This window comes from Chiloscyllium punctatum, chromosome 24 (assembly GCF_047496795.1).
Source record: "Chiloscyllium punctatum isolate Juve2018m chromosome 24, sChiPun1.3, whole genome shotgun sequence".
In the NCBI taxonomy this organism is placed as follows: domain Eukaryota; kingdom Metazoa; phylum Chordata; class Chondrichthyes; order Orectolobiformes; family Hemiscylliidae; genus Chiloscyllium; species Chiloscyllium punctatum.
The window spans coordinates 62,600,927-62,618,674 of NC_092762.1; the positions used below are offsets into that span (position 1 = coordinate 62,600,927).

Here is a 17,748-nt window from a genome sequence, read left to right on the forward strand (position 1 = left end):
CTTTCCTCAATTCCAAACACATGCTCATCCTGTGATCCAATCCATCTCCTTCTGCCATGCAAGCTACCTTTTCTGCTGAATGGGTCTGGGTGGGTTACTCTTTGAAGAGTCAGTGTGGACTTGTTGGGACAAAGAGCTTGTTTCCACATTGTAGGGATTCTATGATTCTCCTATGTTTCTGAATTTAAAATACAAACTCCCTCATATATTTCTCATGGCCATTGGACATCCCAAAGCATTTTTATATCTGAAAAGTATTGCATTGATGAAGATACTAACTGGGAAAACTGACTCAAGCCATAAAGGATATTTAATGTAATGCTTTCAGAGTTGTTAGGTAGTAGAAAGTGAGGACTGATGAAGGGCTTATGCCCGAAATGTCAATTTTCCTGCTCCTCAGATGCTGCCTGACCTGCTGTGCTTTTCCAGCACCACACTCATGATATCAGATTTGTCAGGAAATAATGTTGTGACAGTGTCCAGGATGTGCTTCAGAGGGTTGAATCTCCCTCCGTGCCAGGAGCAATTCTCAGCCTTGGGAAACTCTATCATGTTCACATGTATCTAAAACATCATGCACTCTTAACATATGCAAATAAAGAATTTTAACTGCACCTTAATCTTCATGCTTGCAGTAGTTGGCCTGCCTTTCTTCTCATTCTGTAGATTTTCTGGAAACAGCATTTGAATGAAGGGGCTGGAAAAAGAATCAGATTAGTCAAGAAATACTCTCCCATTTAACTATGAATTAAGTTAAACCCAGTTTGTACAGTCGCTGAAACTATCCAATTTTCCTTTCACAGAAGTGACAGATGTAGTCAGCATATGAAACCCTGCATAGGCAGAAAATTAACTTATTCTCTCTTCCAGTTTTCTTTCTACTCTGAAGACAGTGACTCATTGGGCTACAGTTACAAAGATATTGATAAGTTACAAAGATAAAATCAAGGCCAACATTTTTATTTAATAAGTTTTTGTCAAGTACATGAAATATTTTGAACTAACTGTGGACAGCTTGGGAAAGGGGTGGGTGGGGGAAGAACAAAACAGTCTGTGACTTGGTGAAAAACAAAAGCGATTTTAAAAAAGGGGATGATAGCACATGACAAAGTGTATGGTAATGCAAAGGAAGGAATTAAAAGGTGGATTTTCGAGGTGCTGTGAATGGCAAGAGCAGAATCATTACAAAATGGTGTCAACCAAAAAATGGGAGCTGTGGCTATATAAATGCAAGCTGTTATTGTCTCGGCCAGCATTTATTTCTCAGCAAATGTGACTGAAATAGATTATCTGGGCCATATCACATTGTCTTTTGGGGGAACTTATTGTCACACTTCCTACATAACAATGACTATATTTGCAAAGTCTTTAATTGGGTATTAAGTGCTTGGTATGTTCTGAGGTTGCAAAAGGTGCTTTGTGAACATCTCTTTTTTTATATTTCCTGTCTCTGTAGACTCTCTGAATACAGTTGCATTTCTCTTCATTTCCCCTTCGCCTCCAGGTATTTTGTTCCATTCTGCTGCAACATTACTTGTGGATAAAAGTGAAAATATTGCACAGTAGGAAAAACTATTGAGCCGATGAAACAAAAACTGATATTTCCTTTGGTAAGCCAATGAAATCCAGTCCTATATCAAATAGTTGGTATTGTTTTAGAATTTTCTCAACTAAAATGTGATTGAGCTGCCAGAGAGATGAATTCCTCAGATCTGAATTATTCGTGTCATCTGTAATCCCTAGAGAGTTCTAATCCCAACAGTCCCTCTTATTAAACATTGACAAAATCCTGTCAGAATCTTTTTTGTATGGCCTTACTTTTCTGATTCAACTGGGTTGTAGTTCAATATGTACCCGCAGTATTCTGGTACTTTAACCAAGTATCATTCTTCATGTATGTCTGAATAATAATTTGTGAAGTTTTTGACCATATGAAATCAATACAACCAAACAGGTTTCACTGATATGTTTCTCGGGAAAGACATTTTAAAAGGAAGAAGAGAGACAGAGGTAGGATTGAAATAAATCCAGAAGATGTGGACTAATATTTTGTTCCATTGTTCCTATTTTGATCACATACATCTTCAATAACTACTTTGAAATCAATTTACTGCTGAAATGAACTGCAGTTGGGATGACACAGACCAAAATACTCTTGGGTTTAGTACAAAGCCATAAAGTGAATTTATGCTTTGGTGAAATGACAGATTGAAAGCCATAAAATCACGCTGGTGCTTGAGTGGATTGATTGTACTGTCCTGGACTCGAGTCTGCATTTGGTCATTATATAAAAGTTGACTTGTTTTGAAACAACAAGAACACACACATAGGGGAACTTAAACAAATTTGTTATGGAAGTAAAGACTTCAGAATTCATTGTTGGATGCTGATTTTCTGGGATATTGCACATGGTAAACTGGAAAAATCCAGCACTTTCTGTTATCTCTACGTACAAACCTTTTTCAATCAGAGTAAAGTACCTTAAATCAAATGGAAGCATAGCAAGTTCACAATTTGAATTCGTTTTAAGAATGTGAGAAGAAGAATTACTTGAATTATGTGTTCATAATACAAATGTTCTGGATGTAGGTTTGCCCGCTGAGCTGGAAGGTTCATTTCCTGACAGTTCGTCACCCTACTAGGTAACATCTACAGTGGGCCTCTGGGCGAAGCACTGCTGATAATTCCTGCTTTCTATTTATATGTTTGGGTTTCTTTGGGTTGGTGATGTCATTTTCGGAGCACTGCTTCATCATCAGAGAGCTAGTGAGGCAGGATCATAGGACACAGAATTAATAGTAAAAGATCAAAGTGCCGTACAACTGATGTGATGTATTGAACATACCTAGATTGCTGTTAAGTCTTTAATCATTTCGATACATTGCAAGTTTCAATTTATTAAAATGTAAAATGACACTTTGATCTTTTATGAAAATTTCTGTGTCCTATGATCCTGCCCCATTAGCTACCTGACAATGGAGCAATGCTCCAAAAGCTTGTACTTCTCAATAAACCTGTTGGACTATAACCTGGTGTTTTGTGATTTTGAACTCGGTATATATGAGAAAAACGAAATGTGTAATTTGAAAGCTACAGTTTCCAATAGTTGATTGAAATGATGACCATTTTTTTATAATATGAGATGAAAATTCAAGAACCTACAATTCACTGGTTTGCATGAGCTCTATCAAATCGGTGAAGAGGACATCTCGGTTGCGCTCGCAAAATCCGTTGACATCATACGATACCTGCAATGGAATATTTCAAATAAAACTCAAATGTAGATATGCCGAATGTAATAACTGGTTCCTCTTTGTCACAATGCTTCCTTTCTGGCATTAGATCTTTCAGCTTCATGAGGTGCTATTCTCTTGCATTTTTAAAGGGGACTTACCAATTTTGGAAAGGCAGGCTCAGATCAGATATATTTCATACTCAGATCCCGAAATGTTTAGACTTGGGTCATATCCCAACCCCCCTATCAGATAACAAAGAAAAACTGATGGGAAGCTTCAATGTAATTTTCCAAACACATCTAGCAGCCCTTGAAACCTTGCACGTCCAATTTTAATTTGGAAGCAGGATGAGCGGTAGATGTGGAATTTGCACTCAGGTGGTTGGAAGCTCCAAAAGGGTAAAAACAATCACTGCAGATGCTGGAAACCAGAGTCTAGATTAGAGTGGTGCTAGAAAAGCACAGCAGGTCAGGCAGCATCGTTCTATCTTCCTGATGAAGGGCTTTTGCCCAAAACGTCGATTTTCCTGCTCCTCGGATGCTGCCTGACCTGCTGTGCTTTTCCAGCTCCACTCTGATCTAGCCTCAAAAACCAGAAACATGCAGGTGGTGTTCTCATGCATTGCCCTTGTCCTTTATGACTTTGGTGACTGCCCTTCATGATAGTGACCGTAGGTTTGGAAGGTGCTATCTGAGAAATCTTGGTGAATTTCTGCCATGGACTTGTAGATGGTACACTCCAAATTTGTGCCATGCAGATGGTGGACACCTAGAGGGTTTTAGGGAGTCACGAGGTGAGTTACCTCTTGCAGTCTTCCTAATCTCTGACTTGTTCTCACAGCCACAGCATTCATATGACAAGCCCAGTTTAGTTTCTGGTCAGTGGAACTCCGAGGATGTTGATAGTGGGGGGTTCAGCAATGTTAATGCCATTGAAGGGGTGATTATATTCTATCTTATTGGAGATGGTCATTGCATGGCATTTGTATGGCATGAATAGTACTTGACACTTGTCAGCCCAGGTCTAGGTCCTGTCCAGTCTTGTTGCATTTGGAATTGGTTTGTTTCACTATCTGAGGAGTAATGAGTGGTGCTGAACGTTGTACAATTATTAGCAAACATCCCCACTTTTGACCTTGCAGATCTATGATCTTCCAAAGTCTTGAAAATTGTACAAGTCTCTCTGTTCTTTAGGAAATTTTATAGAGAAACCATGGAAGTCCAAACCAGTTTGCCTAATGTATGGCTGTGGTCAAAAAATTACCAGTGTCAATAATGAAGGAGGAAGTGAAAATTTTCAGCTGATCAGAAAGTGCAGTGTGGATTTTTTAAGGATTGGTTATGCTTGATGAATCTGAAGTTATTAAAAAAGTGACTAATGTAGTAAACAGAGGAATGTCTTTTGGACTTCCAGAAGACATACAGTGGAATCCCTGACAAGAGACTGTTAGTTAAAGTTGAAGTTCTGGAATTCAGCTATTGACCTAGTTAGGAGATTGAGTATAATGAGACAGAGGATAGAGATAAAGGGCAGATTCTCTAATTGGCTGTATGAAACTTGTGGTATCTCATGTAGATCTGTGTTGACACCTCCACAGTTCATTGCTTATTAATGATCTGGATGATAGATTACAGGTATATGTCTTCAAGTTTGTCAAATTGTAAGTGCTGTTGTAAGATGGAAACAAACATTTTGAGAAAAACTTACAGATGAACAAAATGTATTTTGTTTAAAATGGATTTTAGTACAGGCAAATATGAAGTTATCGATCTTTGGAGGAATATGGTTGCTATCTGCAGCTGTTATGACATGACAAATGCTGGGAAAGGAACTTGCAAATGGTTGATTTGATTTGATTTATCATTGTCACATGTACTGAGATGCAGTGAAAAGTATTGTTTTGCATTCCAACCAGAGAAATTACACCTTACATTAGTATAATAGAACAGAATGCAGAATCTAGTGTTACAGCTACAGAGAAGGTGCAGAGAAAAATTAGCTTTAATATATGACAAGCCCGTTCAAAAGTCTGATAACAGCATGGAAGAAGCTCTTCCTATAACTGAAGATCCAACTAAATCCTCAGACACAGATGTTGTTGGAAAGCCTGTACAGCAATGACATTTGTTTTGTAGCAAAATTGTAGAGTGCAGGATGGTACAGTACCTTCCCAGCATAGTGATGTATTATAAATCCTTGGTTCCAACTATTAAAATGTTCATGACCTCCTACGGCAGCCTGGAGTTTTTGTAATAGAGTTGAATCTGCTCCTTCCCCTGTGGCATGCATAGTAGCACAGACGTCATCGAGAACACTCATAATTCCAGGTGGATTCTGAGAACATGTAATACACAAGAACAGACTCTTTTTTTTTGTGTACATGGAGTGCTGTCAAGAATAGCTTGCTCTGGAGACATTATCTAAAGTAACATAACATAGAGCTTTATTATGAGGATGCATCAGAACCCCAACGTGTTTATAAGATTTCTTTTAACCTTGAATTACAGAATATGGTTTTTTTAAAAAGAGGATTCATACAGTAAAACTATGGATTTTAATTCAGTGATTGGCTGACAAAGTCTTTGTGAAGCCCATGGCATGCTGCACATAGAGTAATAGAGATGTACAGCACGGAAACAAACCCTTCGATTCAACTCGTCCATAGAACGTAGAACAATACAGGCCCTTCAGCCCATGATGTTGTGCCGAGCATTTATCTTAATCTAAGATCAACCTACCCTACACAGCCCTTAATTTACTACCATCCATGTGCTTGTCCAGCAGTTGCTTAAATGTCCCTGATGACTCCGACTCTACAACCACCGCTGGCAGCTCATTCCACACTCCCACCACTCTTTGCATGAAGAACCTACCCCTGACATCTCCCCTATGCCTTCCTCTAATCACCTTAAAATTGTGACCCCTCGTGACAGCCATTTCTGCCCTGGGGAAAAAAGTCTCTGGCTATCTATTCTATCTATGCCTCTCATTACCTTATACACCTCTATCAAGTCACCTTTCTTCCTGCTTCTCTCCAGTGTGAAAAATCCTAGCTCACTCAACCTCTCTTCATAAGACATGCCCTCTAATCCAGGCAGCATCCTGGTAGCTCTCTTTGGCACCCTCTCTAAAGCATTTACAGCCTTCTGATAATGAGGTGACCAGAACTGGACACAATATTCCAAGTGTGGTCCAACCAGGGTTTTATAGAGCTGCAGCAAATCCTTGCAGCTCTTAAACTCAATCCCCCTGTTAATGAAAACCAAAACACCATATGCCTTCTTAATAACCCTATCAACTTGGGTGGCAACTTTGAGGGATCTATGTACAGTACCCCAAGATCTCACTTTTCCTCCACACTGCCAAGAATCCTGCCTTTAATCCTGTATTCAGCATTCAAATTCAACCTTCCTAAATGAATCACTTTTCATTTGTCCAGGTTGAACTCCATCTGCCACTTTTCAGCTCAGCTCTGCATCCTGTCAATGTCTTGTTGTTGCCTGCAACAGCCCTCAACACTATCTACAATATCACTGACCTTTGTGTCAATGGCAAATGTACTAACCCAGGAGAAAGCCACCTCTTGTCGGTATATCTGTTTTACCCTCCATGAATATACAATCCCTACAATCTGGAAGCAGACCATTAGGTCCACACCAACCCTCTGAAGATCAGACCAACTCCCCCCCCCCCATCCTATAACCCTGCATTTCCCATGACTAATCCACCAAGACTGGACACTGGGCAATTTAGCATGGTCAATCCATGTAACCTGCACATCTTTGGATTGTAGGAGGAGCCCTGGAGAAAACCCATGCAGACACAGGGAGAACATGCAAACTCCACACAGGCAGTTGCTGAGGCTGGAACTGAACCTGGGACCTCAGTGCTGTGAGCCAGCAATGCTAACCACTGAGCCACTGTACCACCCAGGGCACTCATCATTCCAGGTAGGTATAAGAAAAGGGTTAAAAGCCAGTTTCAACTTGATGGAAGTTGACCAATGGGACTGACTGCTGTTGTGAGTACCACTCTGGGTTTGAGTGTTAACGTGCTGTGAAGCTTTATCCCCTCAATACCTCTGCATTGCAGGTAAAGGAAGACTTTCTCTCAATTTGAATGCTACAAACCAGTTTTAAAAAGTAATCGGGATAGAAACTTCAATCACTTAGAAAACCAAAAATATCAATAAATTACTTTTCAACAGCAGCATTAACACCAGCAGAAACATCCAGACCAACAGCTGCAACGTTCAACTATCTGCTCTTCATGAACAATTCCGACACTGACCTGTATATCTATTTATTTTTACTTTCATCTTTGTGGACTCCTTATTTCTAATTTGTATATACGTGTTATGTTAGTATTTCTTCTCATGTTTAGTGATTGATAAACTCACCGTTTGCTAATTCAAGAAGGCCACGTAAATTGCTTTTAAAGCATTATAATAATTTGTGCCTGGGTGAAAGGCATTCACGAAGAAAGAGATCCTATTTAAATTAGCCTTATCAACTGAGGGGATGGCCGAGTAAAGAAGAGAAGCCAGTTTCTCCCTTTTTACCCGGATCTTAACAGTTTGGATATCCTGTCTGGAACGATAATGGATTGGAGAACCTCATCCCAGGTCTGGATGTAACAGCTATAAATTATAGAACAGTGATACAGTCCAAAGTAAATTACATAAATTCAAACATAGATATCAAAAGCCACATCAATCCCAAGATTGGACAATAGCTCTATAATCCCTTAATTGTGTCCTTTTTGTTTTGAAAATGTGCACTGACAAATACAGCATCTTGCCTGTTGAAAGCTCAACATCAAACAGCACTGCAAGTTTAATTCAGAAACAATAGCTCCTGAACTTCACAGGGTGTGATATCATTGGTTATGGCAGAATCTAGCAAATCTGTTACTGTTATCACTACGTCAGCTTTTGAATGAGCCTGCAAATTGGGCACTTCAAGAATACCTTCTCTCCAGCTCACAAAGAACATTTGCTTTTTGAAGAAAATCCAAGTCAACCTTTAACCTTCATACTTAAAACTTCTTAAAAACAGTGAAGTCTAAGTGATTTGGACTTAAATTCAACAGAAAAGAAATTTGGGAGCAACTGCCTGATTCAAGCCCACTTTATGCAATGCCCAAAACAAATTTTGACCCCAAACTATCTTATAATTTCTTTATCAGCAATTTACTCTTCTCCATTAAAAGTACATAACAACTGCCCAACCTTTCTTGATAAGCATGTATGAAATGTGAAATTATTAATAATACATCTGATTTATGAATTGCATTATAATTCTGCAGGATAATCTTAAGAGTTTGCAAATAAAATGAGTAAAAATTCTATTTAACTAGTCTGGTCTAGTCTTGCCCGAGAACAGTGATATTCCTGACCAAATGTTTAACGTACATAATTGGCAGTAACTTTTTGCTTATGAGTTATGAGTCAAAAAGTGTGGTGCTTGAAAAGTACAGCTGGTCAGGCAGGAACTGAGGAGCAGAAACTCTTCTTCAGGAATGATCTCCCTGATGAAGAGCTTATGCTCGAAACATCGGCTCTCCTGCTCCTTGGATTCTGCCTGACTGGCTGTGCTTTTCCAGCAGCACACTTCTAGACTCTGATCTCCAGCATCTGCAGTCCACACGTTCTCCTTATGAGTTATGAGGCAGCTGTTCAATTCTACAGTTCTGAAAATGTCAAATTATGATAGACCCAATAAATGGCAGACATTTTGATAAGTTCCTTATTAAAATTGATGGGAAAAATCACTTACAAGTTTGTTTTCTATCAGATCACAGACAATTTTGTTATTGAAATATTGAATGGGTGTCCATTTAATCCCCTCCTGTACGTACTCTTCCTGTTGCAGGGAAAGACAAAGCATGTTGTGAACAGTGCTATTCATTGGAGCAGGTTTATGTCTTAATACAAGTTATAAAATCCCTTTCCACAATGTACAGTTAATCTTTTCAATTTTAAACTGTATCCTTATTATACATGAATAACAATACACTAACATCTGGTTGGGATAATCAACTAAATTCTAGAGATATGCATCCAGTTTAGATTTGCCATAATATTTGCATGAGTGTGTCATGGTTTTTGCAAGAGGGTACTATGGCAACTTCCTGGCACCCTCTTGCAAGGTTTACATCCATCTCCCCTAGGACTTACGACAACAACATGCATTTATTGTACTTTAATGTAGCAAAAATATGTCAAAATAATATTGAAATCTTATTAACCCATCATGGTTTAGCAATGGCAAAAATCACAAGCTCCAGATTACAGTTGTAAAGATGTTAATTGAAAACAAATTGATATAGAAATGGTCAACACAATTCTTGATAAACTGTAGCAGAATATGGACAATGTTCTCTGCCCTCTCATAAGAGCAACAAACAGGCCTCAATTTTCTGATAAGAACACAGCTTATAAATGATTTTGTAAAATTTTGCACCTGCACTGGAAGTTTGATCTTTGCAAAGTTATCTATCAGAATTGTGCATAGTCCAAACTTCAGATTTGTATGATTTTATATATTTTGACTGAATCTTTTGCAAATTGGACTTCCTAGCACTTTGCCATATTGAACTGTGTTGACAGAATTTTGGATTAACATAATGAACCAGGAGTATAAAGGCCTGGCCTCATTGAGAGTGGGAGGATGGTTTGCTGACACATTCTGCCTTGGAGTCATTTTATAAAGTGAATGGCTAGAGATTGGGGGAGAGGAGGGGAGGGGTAGGAGTTGATGGTTACCCACCTAATAAGGTGGGGACCCAATAAGGCATTGGAAGTCTGATAAAAGACAACTGGGAAATACCAACAGGGAATTTCTCAGTTAACAAAGGGGGCACACCAGCAGTGGAAAATCATGGCCAATGAATTGAAGTACTTCCCAGCGGCAGACTAAGGGCTAGTGCTCCAAATAGCCTTTTAATATCTCTCTCATCACCCACCCCCACCCCTCAGTTATCCCAAACCTCCTGGCACTTTTATGGGATGAGGTGCCCCATGGAGGGACTCCTCCAACATAGTGGTCCCGCTATTCAAGTGCATATAAGTTCACCTTTGTTGAAAGCTCTTCAGAGTATACTTGAAGCTTGAGGTGCTCGCTCTCTGTTACTTACATTGGCAGCTTTCACCTCTGACAGCAGCACTGCTGATCTCTTAGTGCTGAAATTGGCTGAATTATCAGTGAGAATGATTAATTGACTAGCCTGTCAGACAAAAATGACTTTAGGCATCAGGTCTGGAATTGGTTGTGATGTTTAGGTCCAAAACAAAAAATCCTGTCCTCTCTGCCACTGAGATTTGTTCAGCTTCAGTTTCTGGAGCTTGGATACCAGAACATTCCTGTGTCAGCTGTCCTGCTGGGTCATCCCTGTTTGGGGCCCCTTTTTCTTCTTTGAAAGCATACAAAATAGATATATTCTGTTTGGGAAGCTTATCGACACCACTAATGGTGTTGAGGGACAAAATAGAGTAAATAGTGCAATGGTTCATAGGGAACCATGTGCCAATAGAAAAGAAACACATATAACAAAGAGGTAGTAAATGTGCTAAGTGAATTACCATTCATGACGAGTCAATCCTTAATGGATACCAATTAATCATCAGGATGAGCATCAAAGACAGATATTGGAAAATAAAGGGGCAGGACATTCACCATCTTATTTTAATGTCTTTGTAGAGCTCCTTCCATTCAGGCAGCTTCCCCTTCCCTCCTCCTCTCTCTCCCCATGAAAATGTGTGAAATGGCGGACACAATTAGAAAATACAGTCTTTTCAGTCTGGGGAAGCCATTCCCCAGTTTAATTCTAACTCGTGTTGTTTCTTATATTAAATGCAGGAATGTACCTGTTCAGCTTTGAGAGTTAACTCAATGAAAATCTGCTGAAGCTTCTCATTTACAAAATTAATGCAGAACTGTTCAAATCCATTTTTCTGTGAATCAGAAGGAAAAATAACAATCAAATGTTAGAATGATCTTGATTTTTAGTCAAATAGACACAAGTTGTGGTTATTATGAAACCCACTGGAAATGTAGGGTATAGTCTACTGGCTGGATAGCCAGCCAAAGCCCAATGTTGCCAATGCAGTGGCCAGCAACAGGCCTTCCCTGGGACCAAGAACTCCAACGATGGAAATTCCACCAAGCCCCGGAGCTGCTGAACAATCAGAGACTGGCTGGTCCTCATTTCTATCAGCAACATTGGTGTGCAGGGGTCATGGCTGGTAATGCCCTACAGGAAGATCAGCATCATCAAGAAACACTAAGCTGTGCACGAATAAGGGTGGGATATGGATTGTGGGGGTGGGGGGGGGGGGCGGCGGCATCACTGGGTTGGAGGTTGGGGAGGATGGATTGGTGGTTGAAGAAAGAGTAGAAGAGTGGCATGACTCCCCTCTTCTGATTGTTGATTCTGTGGTGCCTGACGATGAGACACTGTCCATTGGAAGCTTGCAAGCAGCTTCTCACGTGGTAACGATGGGAGTATCAGGCAGATTGTTATTTACAGTGGCTGTCATGTGCAATGTCATGTCATAGAGGAAAATGCATGAAATCCATGAAGGCTACATGTCATCATCTTGTTTGTCTGACCTCAAAGAAGTTGCTTGCACTTTAAAGGAAAAATCATTCTTAATGTTTGAGAATCTTCTAGTCATAGTCATTGAACCCTTGCAATGTAGAAACAGGCCCTTCGGCCCAACAAGTCCACACCAACTCTCTGAACACGATGAGCAATTTAGCATGGCCAATTTACGTAATCTGCACATTTTTGGATTGAGGGAGGAAATTAGTGCACCTGGACGAAACCCATGCAGACACTGAGAGAATGTGCAAACTCCACACAGACGGTCACCTGAGGCTGGGATCGAATCCAGGTCCCTGGCGCTGTAAGGCAGCAGTGGTAATTACCACTGAGCCACCATGCCATGTTCAACAATTTCTGTTCACCATTACATTTTCAAATACTAAGGCACATAAATCTGATAATTTATAGTCCTTGTATTGTAAATATATTTTTGCCTTCTCAATCGAGAGTTGACACACTGAGCACGTTCCATTTCTTCAATCAGTAATTTTCTGTGATTGCAATTTATTGTTAGACTTCAACAATTTGCAGATGTCAATAAAATATGCAGAGATAGCTTCATAGAATAGCAGACAGTTTGCACACAATGTCACTAAAAGTTCTACATTAGAAGAGGGTATTAGAAAAGCTTGAATTGCAATATGGATCACTGCTGATGGGACGAACCATCCTAAATCCAACCATGTGAGGCTGTGGCAATTTTATCTTCCTGGCAATATCTGCACAAGGCCCATCAGTAAAAAATGACAGCTGGCACCTCGTTGATGAGTGGAAGAGGAATATTAGGTAGTGGGGACACACCACTGGAGACTGAAGGAGCAAATACCATCATTCAGTAAGGGACTGGAAGGAGTTTCAGGAGAGCCTCGTCGTTTGAAGAAGAGCGTTGTCCTATTATTGGAGTAATTTTTGGGATCTAAATGTTCCTGTGAATTTGGCCTGATTGTTAAGGTACTGCTGAGCACACCTCTGATTGTAGTATCAGTCAGATTTGATGATGTAATTGGAGGTCAATCACTACATTGAAGGAAGGGTCTCCACTCATTTCCTATGAGTGCCTTGTGACTTTCTTGCCTGCTTAAAGTAAAAAGATCCAGAAATCCTCTAGGACCTCAGCATTTAAGTCCCACGAGTGATTTTAACTGTTCACCCCCTCAATTCCTCCTGAGAGTACAGGATTACAATTGTCTCTCCAATGTAAACCACAATGTTGCTGACACATTGCAAAGTATCAATCCAACCTTCTATAGTTGCTTAAAATTAATGATGGATTTTTGCAATAAGTGGTTGTTGCTGCTTTGCAGGAATATGTATTTAACATAAACTTTTAGAGCAAAATAAACTTGAATTCTGAGTTGTTATAAAGGACAGAAATTACTTGTGAAATTTAATTCACACCTGAAAATATTGCGTTCTGAAATTAAACACAGCTCCCGCGTTTAAATTTTTTATACATTACCTGAAAAATTTCAAAGCCATAAATATCCAGCACTCCTATACTGTATTCTTCATATGGTTTCTGCATAGCCTTGTTAACTGCCTAAATAGAAGGAATGAAATGGATGTGCAATTAATAAAAATGTTTAAAGACCATGAATGGTTAGCTAACCATTTGTTAGAACATAAAGAAACATCAATTATGTATTATGTTTTGGAAATCCTTTCATTTGCTATACCTTTTCAGACATTGGTAAGGAATTCATTCAAATGAAAATTATTACCAAGGATAGCATAATACGGAAGCATAAAAACATCAAGATAGGAGCAGGAGTACACCATTCAACCCTTTGAGCCTGCTCTACTATTTAATATAATCATGACTGACTATCAGGCCTATTACTGTAATCCTGCCCTCCCCCCCCCCCATATCCCTTGATCCCTTTACCCACAAGAGCGAGATCTATCTCCTTTTTGAAAACACATAATGTTTTGGTCTCAACCACTTTGTGTGGTAGTGAATTCCACAGACTTATCATTCTTTGGGTGAAGAAATTTCTCTCATTTTAGTCCCAAAAGGTTCACCCCTTATCAAAAAACAATGGCCTTTGGTTCTGGACTCCCCCACTATTGGTAACATCCTCTTTATCTGATCCTGTTAGAATTTTATAGGTTTCTGTTAGATACTCTGAATACAACCCTAACTGATTCAATTGATTCATCCCTCAGTCATGCTATCCTAGGAATCAATTCGGTAGACCTTTGCTGCACTCCCTGTATAGCAAGAACATTCTTTCTCATATATTGCCAAATGGAAGATTAAGCTGAGAAAATTATGTTTTGGCAAAAAATTTACATAGCATAGGTGCTAGGGTGGGGGAAGAAATTTTGGGCAGAGCCAGTTTCTGGTACATATCGATTTCTTTCAGATCTGGTTGCTAAGTTTCAGAAAGGGACGCCAGTGTGTGCATCTTTTATCCAGTCAGTGGCGGGAATCCAAGTTCCCTGGGAAATCTCACCAGTTCCACTATAGTCATTAGCAAGTCCACTTCCATCATTCAGCAGCAATGGCTGTAAATGGGACTTAAAATGTTATATTGGGGTTATCTGCTATTAGATGATGAACATATCATGGTGGACAAGCTAAGGACATAGATTGAAATATCTCACCAGTCCCACTCAAGGGTTAGGTGCACAAACAGTGTAAATAACTAAATCTGTTTATGCATTTACTTGAAGATTCAGGGGTAGGGCAGGTGGAAGTCATATGGCAAAGCCAGGGCTCCCTGAATTCCCAATACTGGACTCTTCAGGAAATATTTAAACAGAAGGAAACTGCTTAGGTGACATGATAGGTCATGGAGACGGAATCAGAAAGTTATAAAACAGTATAAATACTCTAACTGAGTGGGCAACATTACGGCAGATGGAGTGCAATCCGTGACAAGGTGAGGTTACCCACTTTGGATACAAGAAAGACAGAGTGGAATATCTTTTGGATGGAAAAAGACAAAGGGCTATGAAACAGAAAAGGAATTTTGGTGTTAATGTAATCAGAGATTGATGAAGGAAAAGCAGTGGACATTATCTTTATGGACTTCAGTAAGGTGTTCAATACGGTTGGTATGGTAGACTGCTTAGCAAGGCTGGATCACATGGAATACAGGCATAACTAGCCATTTGGATACAAAATTGGCTCAAAGGTAAGAGACAGATGGTGGTCGTGGAGAGTTGCTTTTTGGACTGGAGGCCTGTGACCAGAGGTGTGCTGCAAGGATCGGTACTAGGTCCACTGCTTTATGACATTTATATAAGTGATTTAGATGTGGACATAGGAGGCATGGTTAGTAAGTTTGCAGATGACACCAAAACTGGTGGTATAGTGGACAGCGAAGAGGGTTACCTCAGAGTACAACAGAACCTTGATCAGATGGGCCAATGGGCCAAGGAGTAGCAAATGGAATTTAATTTAGATAAATGTGAGGTGCTGTGTTTTGGAAAGGCAAATCAGGGCAGGACTTATACACTTAATGCTAGGGTCCTGGAGGGTGTTGCAGAACAGAGAGACCTTGGGGTTCAGGCTCATAGTTCCTTGAAAGTGGAGTAGTAGGTAGATAGGATGGTGAAAAAGTTATTTTTTTGCTTAATTTTATTGGTCAGTGGATTGAATTTGGTAGTTGGGAGGTCATGTTGTGGCTGTACAGGACATTGGTTAGGCCACTTTTGGAATACTGTGTTCAATCTGGTATCCCTTCTTCCGGAAAGATGGAGTAAAATTTGAAAGGGTTAGAAAAGAATAGCAAGGATGTTGCCAGGCTTGGAGGGTTTGAGCTATAGGGAGAGGCTGAATAGGCTGGGGCTGTTTTGCCTGGAGCACCGGAGGCTGAGGGGTGACCTTATAGAGATTCGTAAAATCATGAGGGGCAAGGATAAGGTGAATAGCCAAAGTATTTTCCCCAGGGTAGGTGAGTCTGAAATTAGAGGCCTTAGGTTTAAGTGAGAGGGGAAAGATTTAAAAGGGTCCTAAGGGGCAACTTTTTCATGCAGAAGGTGGTGCGTGTATGGAATGAACTGCCAGAGGAGATGGTAGAGGTAGATGGAATTACAAGACATTAGATTAGATTAGATTAGATTACTTACAGTGTGGAAACAGGCCCTTCGGCCCAACAAGTCCACACCGCCCCGCCGAACCGCAACCCACCCATACCCCTACATTTACCCCTTACCTAACATTACGGGCAATTTTGCATGGACAATTCACCTGACCTGCACATCTTTGGACATAAAATGCATCTGGATAGGTATATGAATAGGAAAAGTTTAGAGGGATATGGGCCAAATGCTGGCAAATGGGGGAGTAGATTAATGTAAAATATCTGGTTGACATGGATGAGTTCGACCAAACAGGTCTATGACTCTACGACTCTAATTACAAAGGGTAGTGTATACAGGTAAAGTGAGTAAGTAGAAAATCCAGTGCAACTTTGCTCTTTGTCTTTAGGGATTTAAAATTCAAAAATGAGAAAGTGATACTTATGCTACACAGAGCTTTGCCCACATCCCTTTTGGAAGACAGCATTCAGTTTAGATACTGATTCACTTTGGAAGGGATACATGGGAATTTTCTGCATCTAATGGAGTTAAATTACGAGGGCTGGTTGCATTAATTTAACTTGCGCAGAGTTATGGAAATTGTAGGGTGATGCAATCAAAACACTTAAAACAATTCAAAATGTGGCGGATAAAGAGAAACTATCTTCTATGATGGCGGAATCTAGAATAATGGGGAGTAATTGTAAAATGAGCACTTGACCACTTGGGAGAGCATTTTTACATAAATGATGGAAATTTTGAAAGTGCCCCCTTTACAGGCTGTGACAGATTGAAATGTTCAACACTGAGATCGAAAGATATTCATTAGGGAAGGCTAGCAATGAACATGCAACAAAGGTGGACATGTGAATATGAGGGGCAGTGCTGCCATATAGGCCTGAAGGGGTTATTCCTTTTATTCATAAGTTTTCCAGTCTAGATATGATAAACTTGGTCAAATTTTCTCACATTCAAAATCATTTATAATTTGAGAAATACTTACGTCAACTAAATAATCGAATAACCGTGCATAGAGGGCTTTCGATAGTGCATCGCGGGTGTATCCAGCCTGCTCGACATTTAAAGTCATGTTGATGGATTCTGTCTTGCCTCCCCACTTACTGTCCATTTTTCTGCTCGTCACTTTCTCTCTCAACTTCATTTCATTGATTCCCAGCAGGAATGCAGGAAAAGCCAAGTCTTCATGAAAACAGAGAAAGAATATCAATTATTGATGGTGTGGCCCTTGTTTATGTATCAGCAAATATAAAACTCATTAATATTTTAAAAAGTACTGCAGCGCATTAAGAACGGGAATTACTTCCTGCTGAACAAGGCTTGGATAACGTTGCTAATTTATTGTTTAAGCTACAAGTTTAAGTTTACAAACCTACTCCATAAAATAGACACAAAAGATAGATGCACATAGATTCTGGTTAAGGAAAAAACTTAAGAGTCAGAATGTTTCTTTATGCTACTGTTAAATAAATCTGATTATAAACCATTTCTCTTCCTTCCCCAATTCCCAACACCTGTCTCCAACAATTATAGAGTCATAGAAATGTACTGCACAGAAATAGTCCCTTCAGTGCAACTTGTCCATGCCAACCAGATATCCTACATTAATTTAGTCCCATTTGCCAGTATTTGGCCCACATTCCTCTAAACCCTTCCAATTCATATATGCATCCAGATGCCTGTTAGATGTTGTAATTGTATCTGCCACCACCACCTCCTCTGACATTTCATTCCATACACACACCACTCTCTGTAAGGTCTCTTTCAAAACTTGCCCTTCTCATCTTAAACCTATGACCTTTAATTTTGGATTCCCCTACCCTGGGGAAAAGATCTTGACTATTCACCCTATCCATGC

General features: G+C 39.7%; 1 protein-coding gene across 3 annotated transcripts in view; it reads right to left on the minus strand.

Annotated features, from left to right (window-relative positions):
• Positions 1-17,748, minus strand: part of myo1f (myosin IF) — a 152,191-nt gene that overhangs the window by 41,582 nt on the left and 92,861 nt on the right. For all 3 annotated transcript variants that reach the window (XM_072594021.1, XM_072594023.1, XM_072594022.1), the window contains 7 exons: positions 16,876-17,072; positions 13,303-13,383; positions 11,104-11,190; positions 9,014-9,100; positions 5,403-5,570; positions 3,163-3,248; positions 616-697 (listed from right to left, as the gene is read on the minus strand). In XM_072594021.1, coding sequence (XP_072450122.1) covers positions 616-697; positions 3,163-3,248; positions 5,403-5,570; positions 9,014-9,100; positions 11,104-11,190; positions 13,303-13,383; positions 16,876-17,072 — 788 coding nt within the window. The remainder of the gene's footprint in view (positions 1-615; positions 698-3,162; positions 3,249-5,402; positions 5,571-9,013; positions 9,101-11,103; positions 11,191-13,302; positions 13,384-16,875; positions 17,073-17,748) is intronic.